Source organism: Malurus melanocephalus, unplaced genomic scaffold, assembly GCF_030028575.1.
Source record: "Malurus melanocephalus ecotype Western Australia unplaced genomic scaffold, MMel_1.1 scaffold_496, whole genome shotgun sequence".
NCBI classification, from domain to species: domain Eukaryota; kingdom Metazoa; phylum Chordata; class Aves; order Passeriformes; family Maluridae; genus Malurus; species Malurus melanocephalus.
Genome location: NW_026623728.1, coordinates 305,744 through 320,320, shown reverse-complemented (window position 1 = coordinate 320,320; position 14,577 = coordinate 305,744). Strand labels below are relative to the sequence as shown.

General features: G+C 47.0%; 1 protein-coding gene across 1 annotated transcript in view; it reads left to right on the top strand.

Moving 5' to 3' along the window:
* The window catches only part of TANC2 (tetratricopeptide repeat, ankyrin repeat and coiled-coil containing 2), a 199,256-nt gene that overhangs the window by 177,999 nt on the left and 6,680 nt on the right, over positions 1-14,577 (top strand). Inside the window, exons 23-28 of the mRNA XM_057381179.1 lie at positions 604-697; positions 3,967-4,100; positions 5,098-5,221; positions 10,464-10,639; positions 11,429-11,561; positions 13,113-13,204. Coding sequence (XP_057237162.1) covers positions 604-697; positions 3,967-4,100; positions 5,098-5,221; positions 10,464-10,639; positions 11,429-11,561; positions 13,113-13,204 — 753 coding nt within the window. The remainder of the gene's footprint in view (positions 1-603; positions 698-3,966; positions 4,101-5,097; positions 5,222-10,463; positions 10,640-11,428; positions 11,562-13,112; positions 13,205-14,577) is intronic.

Sequence of the window (14,577 nt, the reverse complement as noted above, 5' to 3'; positions counted from 1 at the left end):
TTGGGAATGAGCTTTTGAGCTGGGATGAGGTGGATGGATCTTACCTGTACTGCCCCTCCTGTGCACATGGGGAGTGTGAGAACCTTGGGTTGTGTTGGGGAAGAGGAGAAGAGGCAGAGAGCTTCCTCCTGCTGTCCTGACAGATTTGTGATGGGGGGATGATGGATGGAGTGATTTGGGTTGGAAAAGACCACTGAGGTCACTGAGTTTGAGTATTAACCCAGTGCCAAGCCCACCWAGTCCCCTCTGTGACCCATGGCTGCCCCGTTCCTTTGTTTTTCCTTGAGAATGGGTTTTTTTTTTTTTTTCCCAAATACCTCCTCTCAGCCTCACCTCCTCCAGGAAATGCATCACACCAGAACAGACACAGCTGCAAGGAGCTGACCCTGCCAAGTCTATCACGTGCTGTCATATCAAGACACTTGGTTGGGTTTTTTGCTTGTACAGAGCAGCAGGTTCAGTGATTAATTTCAGAAGGAATATTTCCTTGATCTCAGGGTGCCAGGCAGAGGCTGTTCCCTTCCCTCTGAGCATTCACAGCAGCTCCTGTGACAGTTGCAGAACACATTCCAGTTCATGATCTGATACATGGTTTYGTTGCAGATCGTCTCCTACCTGCTCGATCTGCCCGAAAAAGATGAGGAGGAGGTGGAGAGAGCACAGATCAACAGCTTTGACAGCCTTTGGGGAGAGACAGGTGATTTCTGTAGAAGCTGTAGCTTCTTTGTGCGTGTTGGTGTTGGTATTTAGGGGCTCTCAGTCACCTCCCTTTCCCCTTTCCCTTTTCCCTTTCCCTTATCCCCTCCCTTTCCCTTTCCCTTTCCCTTTCCCTTTCCCTTTCCCTTTCCCTTTTCCCTTTCCCTTTTCCCTTTCCCTTATCCCCTCCCTTTCCCTTTCCCTTTCCCTTTTCCCTTTCCCATTTCCCTTTCCTTCACACCCTGGGTAGCTCCAACATTCCCAAAGTGCCTTTTTCCATCTCTGTTGTCCTCCTTCCCACACTTCTGCTCCCCAAAATCCCAAAAGCTCCCAGACATCTGGGAGTTTTTCTGTCTGAGAGTTTTTCTAACTGAGGCAGTTGGGAATGTGGATTTGTGATTGAGAAATCACACACGAATTGAGGAGCCATCTCAAAGGAGTATCCACTTTAACCATTAAAATTGGTGCTAGGTAAGATGGGAAAATGAGCAAAAATGAGCCAACCATGAAACTGGTACTTTTGTGTACACTGGTACTTTTGTGGCCTTTTGTGTACACAAAAAGTCTCTAAATTCATGTGAAATTCAAGACTCTTTTTCACATAATTGTATTATTATTATTATTATTTTTCCCTAAAGAAAATAGAGTTTAAATAAATTTGGAGAGAAATGCAGTAATGCAATAGTTCACACACWGTTTTTTCCACCTAAAAATAGCAGCCTGCTCTAAAAATCTGAATCCTGGCTCATCTGGGCTTTGATACTTGTTGCTCATGTCTCCTCTTCCACAGAGCAGAGCTGAGAGCCTGGCTCAGTGATATCAGCCTGATATCATCCAAATGGCAGTGCCAAGTGACATCAGAAGTTTAGRAATTGCTGACAGCACACCACAGCCAACTCCAGATGGAGTATTTCCCCCAGGACAAAAACTAATACCAAAACCCAGCAGAAAAGCATCTGAGTCACTTGTGCTATCTTCCATCAGAGTTGGAGGTGCAAAAAACATCTCCATCAAACTGTTTGTCTTGCTGCCAGGCTGTGAAACAGATACACGTGCTGGATAGGAGCAATTTAATGATTCCTTCTCCAGATAAAGTTGTTTTTTTTTTCTACAAGAAAACACAGCAGCAGAGGCAGAATGTGCTGTTGCAGAACCCTGGTGCAGGAGGCTGTGGCTTGATGGGCATATCCACATTGTGGATCAAATCATCCTGTTTCAGTAAAACCTTCTCCAAAGAGCATTTCCTGACAAGCACCATCCACTGGAGTGATGTACAATATTTTCATTGTTGCAAACAAAAGTAATTTTGATGTAAAATGCCTCAAATTAACCTGCAACATTTCAAGTGCAAGGCAGGATTAGAAATAGAAGCCAGCAGCCCTGCATGCCMATCCCTCTGCCTCCTTCTATATTTGTAGCTTACGTTGAAAACCCACATGGATCTGATTATAGATTCTGCAGAACGTTCTGCTTGTGGCAGCAAAATGATTTTTCTTTTAACTCTTGCTGTCTCTCAACCCCAAGAGAAGAAAATTCAGCCATAATGTGGAAGAGAATGGAGAATTAATTAAATCCCCCAACATTAGCAGTGTTGCAGTTGGAAACCCATCAACACCTTGTAATCAGCCAACCCACAGAAATGTGCTTCAAAGCAAAAACAAGCGACATCAGTCAGAAATAGACTCCCACCTTCTGCTCCAACTCCTACCAGAAGCAGCAGAGTGTGGAGCCAGTGGAGCTCTGCTGAAGTGCACAGAAAGTCAGGGAGAGGGAGGAATCAGAAGGGCTAAAATTAATACCCAAACAAGTCACTGGCAGGTCCTGAATTCGGAATTATTTTCAGATTTTATGTGTGTTCTCTAATTCAGCCACACTTCTGAATTTAGAGAGCACATTTTGTTAGGGAAARAGCTCTCAGGTGTTGCTTCTACCCACCTGTAATATCATGAGCATTTGAAAATGAGATTTTTTGGGGTTTGCACAAAGATCCTGGCTGGTAGGATCAGGCCTGGACAGAAACAAAGCCCAGAAACGGTGTTCTTTGTGGAAAACAGGTGAATATATCCATCCTGCTCTGCTTTCTGGTTGTTTCCCTGGTTTCACAGATCTACAGGCGAAAGTCGGATATGGCAAATAAAAGTCCTCCATCTGAATTACACTGCTCTGTGCTTGTTTGGACAAAGGAAAGCCACAAATGTGATCTGCAGGATCTSTCAGTGCCTCCTGCTTGATCCCTCCCTTGTTCCCTGGTGGGATGAGGCAAGGACAGGCTACAGACCAGTTTGTGAAGTAGCTGAAGGTTTTCTCTGAATATTCTGCCCCTACTCAGACACATTTGGCTTCACAGCCAATGGCTTTGACATTAGGGAAAGTGGTGATGGATTCATGACCACATTTCTTTGCAGCCAAACCTGAACCTCAGTGACACCTTGAATCTCAGTCACAGTTTGAACCTCAGTCACACCTCAAACCTCCATCACACCTCGAAACTCCATCACACCTTGAACCTCAGTCACACCTGAACCTCACAGTTTTAACCTCAGTTACATCTGAACTTCAGTCACACTTGGACCTCAGTCATATTTGAATCTCAGTCACACCTGAACCTCAGTCACACCTAGACATCAGTCACAGTTTGAACCTCAGTCACATTTCAACCTCAGTCACAGTTTGAACCTCAGTCACATTTCAACCTCAGTCACATTTGGACCTCAGTTACATTTGAACCTCAGTCACATTTGAACCTCAGTCACATTTCAACCTCAGTTACAGTTTGAACCTCAGTCACATTTCAACCTCAGTCACATTTGAACCTTGGTCATATTTGGACCTCAGTCACAGTTTGAACCTCAGTTACATTTGAACCTCAATCACATTTGAACCTTGGTCATATTTGGATTTCAGTCATACCTTAAACCTCAGTCACACCTTGGATCTCAGTCATGTGTGCCTGTTGATTATTTTATAGTTATTGCTGTTCTCATCACGTTTCACTGCCATTTGCAGAAAGCAATAAAAGCTGATTGCCCCAAACAGCCTCTTTCTGTGACATGATGTAAACTTTTTGTGGAAGAGTTGATCTTTGAGGTAACTGAAATGACAGGAGTCATTTTTTGTGTTCATTTCTCCTGTCATGAGATAAGCCTGGCACTTCAGTCCCCATCACTTCGCTATCCAGCAGGAATAGGAGCAGGATTTTCCATCCATGAATAGCAGAACACTCCAGTGAGCTTGTGGCTGTTCCCTTGACCTCTCTCCTCTCGTTTGCAGCTCTGACAGCAGCAGCAGGGCGCGGGAAGCTGGAGGTGTGCAGGCTGCTCCTGGAGCAGGGCGCCGCTGTGGCTCAACCCAACCGCCGCGGGGTCGTGCCGCTCTTCAGCGCCGTCAGGCAGGGCCACTGGCAGGTGAGAGGGGCACTGGGGTGGGCAGAGATGTGGGGTCAGGCCATCTGTTCCTTCATGGGGAGAAGATCAGCCCCTGTGCCTCGGGGGAGTGCTCAGAGCAAAAAGAATCAGCCCAAGCTCTGGCTGGCTAYRGGTTAGGGTTAGGGTTTGGGSGGTTAGGGTTAGGATTAGGGTTGGGGTTAGGGTTAAGAGGGTTAGGGTTAGAGGGGTTAGGAGGGTTAGGGTTAGGGGCGTTAGGAGGGTTAGGGTCCTTTGTTGTTAGGGTTAGGGGGGTTAGGAGGGTTAGGGTTAAGGTTAGGGTTAGGGGTGTTAGGAGGGTTAGGGTCCTTTGTTGTTAGGGTTAGGGTTAGGGGGATTAGGAGGGTTAGGGTTAAGGTAAGGGTTAGGGGCGTTAGGAGGGTTAGGGTCCTTTGTTCTTAGGGTTAGGGTTAGGAGGGTTAGGTTTTGGGGGCTTACGGTTAAGGTTAGGGTTAGGGTCCTTTGTTGTCAGAGTTAGGATTAGGATTGAAGGGGGTTAGGGTTAGGGCAGCTAGGGTTAGGTTTAGGGTTAGTTTTAGGGTTATTTCTTATCATAGTATCATGGACATTAAAGACATTCAGTCCTTTGTGATCATCGAATCATGGAATGGTTTGGGTGGAGGAGGCCCTAAAAGACCATTTAATTCTGTCCATCTGCCATGAGCARGGAYAKCTTCTTCTATCCCAGTTYTCCAAGCCCTGTCCARCTTSTCCTTGGACACTTCCAGATCTGGTTATCTCACCGTTTTAGAAGCAATGTGGACCTTCTTGACTTAGAAGAACATTTTTCCCATCCTTACCCCTCCCTTCCTCCTCATAATCCGAAATCACCCATCGGCAATCCCAGAGGGCACCACACCTGGAGTTTTCAGAATGCCTTGAGTTTTTAGAACATGGGATCTGCTCTGCCYTCCTTTGGTTCTGTTTTCCCATTTGTTTTTGGTTTTGTTTTCCCATCTCCTGCCTTGTTTCCTTGCAGATCGTGGATCTCCTGCTCACACACGGCGCCGATGTGAACATGGCAGACAAGCAGGGCCGGACACCGCTGATGATGGCAGCGTCWGAGGGACACTTGGGCACCGTGGAGTTCCTGCTTGCACAAGGTTAGAGTGCTGGGAAGGGCTGGAGTTTGACCATGGCACATCCCATCACAGCTCTGGCATGGTTGTGGTGTCAGGGTGGGTTATAATCCCATGGCTGGGAGAGCACAGTGCTTATCTGACTGAGGAGCAGGACTTACCTGAGCAAAACACAAGGAAACAAACCCAAAATGCATTTTGCAGTGGCAGGAGGCTGCTTTTGGTGTTTTTTTTCCTGCTGAAATGCAGTGGGTTTRAAATAGTGGGTTTAAAAGTTGGTGTGAGGTAGGAGCTGCCTCGTGATGCTGCTCCAGTGACCTGCACAAGGATGTTCTGGAGAAATCCTTGAACCTCACAAGGTTAAAATGRCARYGCTGCTTTTCCAGCACAAAGCATTCTTTAARTATCTCCCTGAGACACATTTTGCAAACATTTCCATCAGACTTGTCCTAGAAAAATCCCCTTTGTTTAGCTTTGTGATGAGTGTTTGGAGTTTTAATTGTGTCCAGCTCRTTTCGATAGCCACAGCCTTGTGTTGTGTGCTTGGTGCTCTCTCAAATAAAACAACCCCAGGTGCTTTGGGCAGTGGGTTAAGAACATGCCCTTGGGAGCTTTTAGACAAAAAGGAGCAGAGGATGTGGTAACACATTTTTAGCTGTGGTGTTGTTGCCCACCTTTTTGACACCAGCACCAACAGGAGGATAAGGCCCCAAGCACAGCCAAGAATTTGGTTAATTTGCTACAAATAAATCAGAATTATTTTGAAGATAAGCCTACTCTGCCCCCACAGCTCCCCCTGTGCTCAGTCCTTTCAGTGATGACTCTCCCTCACTGGGGGTTACTCAGCCAACAGGAACATGAGTCACTTTTGCTCATTCCTGCTCTACCTGCCTGAGGTGAGTTAGAACAATTTGCTGCCTGTGACAACACCATCAGTTGTTATTGCTGCAGTTCCTTAGAGAATTCTTGGTTTTATTTTGGACAAATAGCCAATGTTTGTTTGGTTTGGTTGGGTGTTTATTTCATTTTCTTTTTCTAGAAATAGCATTTAATTGTTGTGTTGTTATTTGATATTTTTATTCCAGGTAAGATCCCTCTTTGGGAAGGGATATTTTCTTCATCTCGTAAGTGCCTGTGTCTGCCCTCTTAGCCAAAAAGTGAGACAGTTGAATATTTTATGTAATGGCTGTTAAGAATTATTTTTCTCTGTAAAATAGGCAAGAACAAGTTTCCCATTGTCTGTCTGTCTGTCCTGAGCCACAGCCAGTGGGATCCTTGCTGCTCAGTGCTGTAACCTGCACAGGGATGTGACAGAAATCAGTTTGAGCTTCTTAGGAATTCATTCAGTTCATTATTTTCTGGTGGTGTGTTATTTTTAAATCTCAAGTTAACACTCTCCATCTTGGAGATGAAATGTGGCCTCTTTTTGCAGCTTGACTAATAAATCTGTGTTAAAAGGCTTGAAATAAGGGTGGGATTTTTTTCTGAACTTGAGTACTGTGCATGCTGCTTGTTCAGAGGTTGAAAATACCAGATAATCTGATTTGGGCTATGAGATCACCAGCAAATGTGAATCATGTTTCTCTGGCTTCTTGGACACTGAGAGCCCMGAAAGTCAAAAATATGAGAATTTTTACTTTAAAAGGTCCATTCTTTTAAATAGCTGAATAAACTCCACTGCACACACTGCAACACATGGTGCTGAAAACTTAACTCAAGCCTGGCCAGAGTGTAGTGATCTGTGATGTGTTTAATTAAAATGGCTTTGACAATCCTGCTCAATGTTTCATTAAAATCAAAGTGTGTGAATCAYGAGCCATAAGCATTAGTTAGTGTGCTGCAAAGCAAATCTCGTTTGCCTCTACTTAATTAACACAGTCAGCATTTGTAAACATGCTTTATTAGCAAAGTTGCAGTCATCAATCAATGTGAAACCCAAAATTTTGGAGTTAACCTATGGCTTAACACCCAGAAATAATGGGGTGTGAACAGGGAATTCAACTTCCCTGGTGGCAGCTCTGCTAAAGCTGGTATTTATATGGATCTCTGTGACACAAAGCAAAATAATTCCTCATGCTGATCCTATTTGGAGGGAGCTCGATTCTGAATCTCGTTTTCCTGCACAAATCAATCCCTTGATGTTTTCCTACCTAAGCAGCATCCCTTGGGGGTCACCTGCCTGGGCACTGCAGCTTTGGATGCATCCTCTGTACAGAACACATCCCACATCCTGGCCACTCCCTGCAGYTTTTTGATGCTCCAAGTGCAAATGTTTTCTTTTTTGAGCTGGCTCGTTGTACCTGCTGGATAATTCAATCACCAGAGCAGATGGAAGCAAGAAATTATTTATGATTAGAGTGGTGAGACCATGGCACAGGGTGCCCAGAGAAGCTGTGGCTGCCCCTGGATCCCTGGAAGTGTCCAAGGCCAGGATGGACAGGGCTTGGAACAGCCTGGGACAGCAAAAGGTGTCCCTGCCCATAGCAGGGGGTGGTACTGGATGGTGTTTAAAGTCCATTTTAACTCAAATCCATAAGAAAATTTGCAGTAATTTTTTTTTTTTTTAGGGAAAGAGCAACCCAGCCCTTCCCAGAAGCAAACTGGGTTTACCCAGACAAARCCCCGCTGCAGGCTGGATCAATCCCCTGTGATCACCTTAAGCCACTTGCCCTCAAAACCATCCATTTGTTTCCTGTCTGACTGCCTCAGTGCTAAATAGGTCACAGATCCTGAAGGATGAAGGATGCCTTTGGAGTGAGGCAGAGGCTGTGCTGGGAGCCACAGCTGCTCCTGGAGCTCAGAGTGCCCATGAAGGTTATGCCCACCCTGCAGCTTCTTGGTATTTCTGTGTCTGCTTGCTCAGAGTTTCAGCTGGCACTGCTGCAGGGGTACCCTGGAGTCTGTCCCTGTCACCTTGAGGTGCAAAGTGTCCCTTCCCCTGGATGGGAAATGAGTGGGARGGTTGAGTGATGATGGGTTTTTGCAGGATTCCCTCCTACTGCGGGAGATTTCTCACTTGCTCCACAAGAGTCAGAGGAAAAGCACAAGGGAAGACTTCGATGCTTTGAATGCAAGAAAGTAGCTAATTCAAGGAAGCAGGAATGAAATGAGGATTTATCCTGAGCATAATTTGGGCCTGGGTCAGCTCAGGATCATCTGGAGAGGTTTTTCCAGAGCTTCAGAACTCCTGGGTGCAGTGTGGGCAATGTGAGGGAAAGCTGGCGATGTGTTGGGATGCTGGAATGTGTCCAAAGAAGGGGACAGAGCTGGGGAAGGGTCTGGAGCACAACAAATGGCTGAGGGAGCTGGGAAAGAGCTCAGCCTGGAGAAAAGAGGCTCAGGGTGGATCTTCTTGATCCCCACAACTCCCTGACAGGAGGGAGCAGCCAGCTGGGGCTTGGGCTCTGCTCCCTGAAAACAGGGACAGGAGGAAACAGCTTCAGGTTGCTCTGGGGGAGATTTGAGGAAGGGGAAATTTCTCACTGACAGGRTTGTTCAGCCCTTCACAGGCTGCCCAGGGCAGCTGTGGAGTCACCATTGCTGGAGGCATTGAAAGGATTTAAAGCTGTGACACTTGGGGACATGGTCAGTGCAAGGCTTGGCAGTGCCAGGGAACAGTTGGGTTCAGTGATCCTAAAAGTCTTCCCCAACCTAAATGTGTGATTGTGCCTTGCACTCCATGTCCCACCGTGGCATTCCTGACTCTGTTTGTCACCTCCCCTGCTGATCCTGATACTCCACACCATGCTGAGAGCTCTGGGTGGAGGTTTCTGAGCACACCTGGAGAAAACATTGCTGTGCTGTGCCCCTCTATAAACATTGCTGTGCTGTGCTCCTGTACAACCATCCCTGTACTGTGCTTCTCTACAAATGTTCCTGTTCTGTACTCCTCTACAACCATCCCTGTGCTGTGCTCCTCCACAAATAATCCTGTGCTGTTTTCCTCCACAACCATTCTGTGCTGTGCTCCTCTACAACCATCCCTATGCTGTTCTCCTCCACAAATATTCCTGTGCTGTGCTCCTCTACAACCATCCCTATGCTGTTCTCCTCCACAAATATTCCTGTGCTGTGCTCCTCCACAGCCATCCCTGTGCTGTGCTCCTGTACCAACATTCCTGTACTGTGCTTCTCTACAAATATTCCTGTGTTATGCTCCTTTACAACCATCTCTGTGCTGTTCTCCTCCACAAATATTCCTGTGCTGTGCTCCTCCACAACCATCCCTGTGCTGTGCTCCTCCACAACCATTCCTGTGCTGTGCTCCTCTACAAACATCCCTGTGCTGTGCTCCTCCACAAACAACTTATGCCAGCCTCAGAAAGGGGAGAGCTCCCAGTCTGCTCTCAGCTGTGCCCACCAGGGATATGTCAGCTGGGATGAACAGGAACCTTCAGGAAATTCACATCATTTCCCTGCTTTCTGAACGTTCTAGAGGCTGGAAAGTTGAGAGTTTGCTTCATCAGCTCACTCCAGGAGCATCCTGCAGGTAGCTGCAGCTCCTGGGAGGAGCAGAGCCGGTGCAGATCATCCCTGCACACTCCAGAGCCAGAGCCCAGGCTGTGCCATGGCAACAGGAGTTGTCTTGGTGCYGTGAGGAGGAGGAGTGCTCACGTAAAGCTCTGCTCAGCTCTGGATCCGTATCCGTGTGCCAGTGCTGACCCGTTGGGATGGCAGCACCATTCCTTCATCCAAGAAAACGTCAAGTCCCCCTCTCCATGGCTTGGAGTTGGCAGGAATGTATCCCACAGTGCTGTGTTTATATTGGGTAAAGTTCAGGGAGAAATGCTGCTGGAAATTGTGTACTTTTGGATAAAAGGGGAGGAAAGCGAAGAAGGGGAAATATGTGCTTTTTTAGGAGAACTGAGCTGAATTGACTTAATTCCCCATGGTGACCTGCTGAAACAGCAAAATGGTCTTCATCTCTGACTCACACAGGCTGGAATGGGGTTGGATTAAGTTTAAAAAAAAAAAATAAAGGCGGTTAAAAAAGATGATGTCTCAGATGAGGGAAGTCAGAAATGCTGTGCTGCTCAGATGTTTGCCAGGACAGCTCGCAGAGGAGCAGTTGCAGCTTGGTGTGAATCAACTCGTTTGCCACATTTGCCATCAGTGTGTTTGAAGTTGCCACAGAGGGTGGGAGAAACATTAATAAAAGAATTAATAATTGCGTGCAGAGCTCTCTGAAAACAAGCTGCCATCGCTGCGTGGAGAGTTTGTGGTGACAACAGAGGGCTCTGCAGTGAGCTGCTGCTYGTTCTTCCAGGTGCCTCCATTTCTCTGATGGACAAAGAGGGTTTGACCGCCCTGAGCTGGGCTTGCCTCAAGGGCCACCTGCCCGTGGTGCGCTCGCTGGTGGAGAACGGCGCTGCCACCGACCACGCGGACAAGAACGGCCGCACGCCGCTGGACCTGGCAGCGTTCTACGGCGATGCCGAGGTGGTGAGTGACATGGGATGCGCTGGAGGAAAGCTGTAAAAGCCATAAAATCGTACAGTTCAGCTTGGTGGAGCAGTAAACACACAGAGCCCTGGCCCTCCTTATGGGAAGGTGCTTCCATGGAAGCTGATCAGGATTCCCAGAATGGTTTGAGTTGGAAGGGAGCTTAAGGACCATCTCATTCCATCCTCTTCCATTGGCAGGAGCACTTTCCACTGTCCCAGAGTGCTCCAAGCCCTGTCCAGCCTGGCCTTGAACCCTTCAAGGGATGGGGCAGCCAYAGCTTCTCTGGGCAGCCTGTGCCAGGACCTGACCACCACCTCAGGGAACAATTCCTCCCCAGTGTCCAATCTAAACCCATTCTTTTTCAGTTTAAAGCCATTCCCTCTTGTTCTGTCAGTCCAGGCCTTGTCTAAAGTCCCTTTCCAACCTCAGAGCCCCTTTAGGCATTGGAAGGGACTCTTTAAAAGGGTTATTAACCCTTTTTGAGGCTGAGCCATCRCAGTTCTCCTCCRTAACAGAAGTGCTCCAACCTTTGGAGCATCTCCGTGGCCTTCTCTGGGCTTGCTGCAGCAGGTCCATGTCCTTCTGTGTTTGGGACAGCCTTACCAGAGACCACAGTGGAGAAGAGGCAGAGTTCCCTCTCTTGACCTGCTGCTCATCCCCAGACCTCGTGGAGGTGATTTTAGCCCAGGCAGCAGAGAAGAACAAACTTGTGCTGATCCTCCATCCCCAGCAGGACACGAGGGTCTCCCCCAGAAGCAGAACTGACTGCTGGGCTTCTCGTTGCAGGTTCAGTTCCTGGTGGACCACGGGGCCATGATCGAGCACGTGGACTACAGCGGGATGCGGCCCCTGGACAGAGCCGTGGGCTGCCGYAACACCTCGGTCGTGGTCACCCTGCTGAAGAAAGGAGCCAAGATAGGTAGGGACAGGGGGACACTGCCATCACCTCTGTGCTCTGGCAGGAGWCAAGCAGTGGGGCTGGCATCCTAAAAACACAAATATAACCCAGAGGCAGCCTCAGCCCCRGCCGCTGCTTCGCACTCCGAAAGCAGACGGCGAGTCAGGACTGCTCGATTCCCTTTAGTAAAACGGGGAGTATATCTATTTTTTTTTTTTATATTCCTGTCGTATTACTTAGCAAAAGTTAATCAATAAACAACTGTTTCTTTGGCAAGGTCTTTCCTCTGGTAATGCTTTTTCTATCTTTACTAGTCCGAGTTGCCAAGTGTACTCTGTCCATGCCTTGCTGTGAGCTGCTGCGTTCACTCGCTCTGTGTATGCTTCCAGACCTCAGTGTACCTGCACTGCGCCACACAGCTGCTCACGTTACGTTTTCCTGTGAAAGGGGATTTTGCTGGTGCATTGGCTTCCTCGCTGCCTGCCTCTCACAGCTGCTTTTTTCCTTTCTTTTTTTTTTTTTTTTTTTTTTTTATCCAGTTATTATTAATTTTATTATTATTTACTGTTTATTTTTAATTTCCTTTGTATTTTTTTTTTTTTTTTTTTTTTTCACCTTCATCCATTTTTTTCCCCCCTCTCTCCTACAACTTTTTGTTTTCTCCTTTCTTTGAAGGTTGTCAGACGTTACCGAGTCGCCCACGAGGTATATCTCATTGCTGTCAGCATCAGCTTCGATCTGATAGCTTTGTCAGCCTTGCTTTCTCCTGTTTGATTTAGCCTGCATGCGTCCCCAACACCTCTAATCTTTTAATTTACCTCACCTTCAAATAATTTTTTTAATGACTGTTGCAGAGAATAACTTGAACTCAAAAACTAACCTCCTTCTCCCAAAACGTACCGAATTACGTATAAAACACCGTTGACTTACTCTTCACCCACACTAATGAGTTGTCCTCAAATTCTTGCCACCCCTTCCCTCCCAGAATTAGTCCTTGAGATACGAGCTGGCTCTGCAGRGCCAGAGTGTCCCCAGCCCTTCAGCACCAGCAGCACTTAAGACACGACCTTTCCTTTGTGGTTTTTTTTCTGCCTTAATGGATTTTCTACCCTTTCACATCTTGTGAAGCTGGAAATCACAATCCACTTAACCACGAGCCGCCTATCAACAGTTGAACTGCACATTCCCCAGTACACTTCCAGAGATTTTAATTTAGAAATGCTTTTATGTAACCACTCCGATTTTCTTTTTCCTTTAAACACTGTTTGTTTCCCCCATCCCAGCCTGTTCCACATTCAGCACTGCCCTCTTGTGGAAACAGCTCCATCCTTTCCCACACCGTGAGGGATTAGCCTTAAAGACTGCAAAGGAAAACCATTGCAGTGGGGATGATGTTAATTTAAGTGTCAGAGGAATCATCAGCTCAATCCTTTGGAGCACTGTGCCCTTTGACCATGCCAAGTTGTTCTCTCCAGCAGAAATTCCCACCCCAGGGTATTTTTTTCCACCCAGCTTCCTACCACCCTTGCATTGTATGAGTTCTTTACCCATCATGCATCCTGTACACTACAGGTCCAGCAACATGGGCAATGGCAACCTCCAAACCAGACATCATGATCATCCTGTTGAGCAAGCTGATGGAGGAGGGAGACATGTTTTATAAGGTGAGAAAGGTGGGTTTGGGAGCAGGGAACAGGTGGAACTTTCAGCATCACTCAGTGTGGGGTTTTGGCTGTGTTAGATCAGGGGCTGGTCCTCCCCAGCCTCAGTGATTCTCTGATTCTGATCTGCTGCCTGAACCCATGGCAGGTGAAAGCTCCAGCTCACAGCATTCCCATGTTCCAGGCTGGTTGGTTTTGGTTAGTGGGATTGGAGAAGGGGGGATTGATTGCCCAAATCTGTAACAAAGCTGAAGCAAAGCCAAGCTGCTCTGGATTTGAGCCAGCACTTCGTTTCCTCTTTGAAAACAGCAGGGCCCAAGTGTTTTTTGGGAGTGCTGCTGCCTTTGCATCAAGTCTGGCAGCCTTGTCATGGTGCTCATTGCTGGRGATCAAGGCAGTGGGATGGGATATCCCAGAAAAACTCCTGGAATAAACTTTGTGCAATGAAAACAGATTGTCAGGACACAGCTGGCTTTGAGGTGTCCTTTATCCCATGGGAATCATTCCACTGTTACAGTTAGAGAGTCTTTTTTTTTGCCCTGTGTTTGTTTTAAGCTGATCTTGAAAACCTGGAGATTTGCACAAACACTGAAAATGTGCAAGTACAACAATGATTCACTGTTAGGCTGTAAGGGTGAAGCAGAAAATATGCAAAGCTGGCATTGTAACAGGAGTTATCTGCCAGAGATACACGATACAGCTGAGAAACCTGAGTCTGTGAGTTTTTAAAACTCACTATAGGTARCTGCAGAATTTATGTCTGGGTCATGAGGAGCTGTGTGTGTCCTAGATCCCACCCTGCCCTCTTTCTTTCACCCTGGCTGTCAGCTGCTCCCCTTCAGGGTGCACGTTGTCCCATCCCAAAATTAGCTGCCCGAAATAGCAAAGATGTGTCACCTTTGAAGGTGACTGTTGCACACCAATAATTATAAATGAAACCCAGTTAACAGCCTTAGATGTAGAATTTTAAACATCTCGAGTCCAGRGGGGTGAATCTCACGCTGTTTGTCCAAGTTCAGAGCCACGACAGAGCTGTAGCATTCATCTTTGCTATTTCAGAGGTTTCTCTGAGCCCCAGAGCTCCACCAAAGTCCCACAATTTGTGTTCCTTGCCCTTCTGGGTGTGTATTAAGCTTTGGGTGGAGGTTATTTTCCAGGAATGGGTAACATCACCCWGCTCAAAAGACCATCCAGCCAGGAGCCAGATGGAGTTGTATCGAGTTAACACCGTTTCTCCACGTTTCCTGCTGTAGTGTGACAGCTCTCCATGAAGTGGGAGATCTCAACTTGCACGAGGCATCTGTCTTTCCAGCTCAGATGTTTCCTTGCTCAAACATTCTGCCTTCCTTTCTAGGAAAGAGCAAAATAGTGAAATT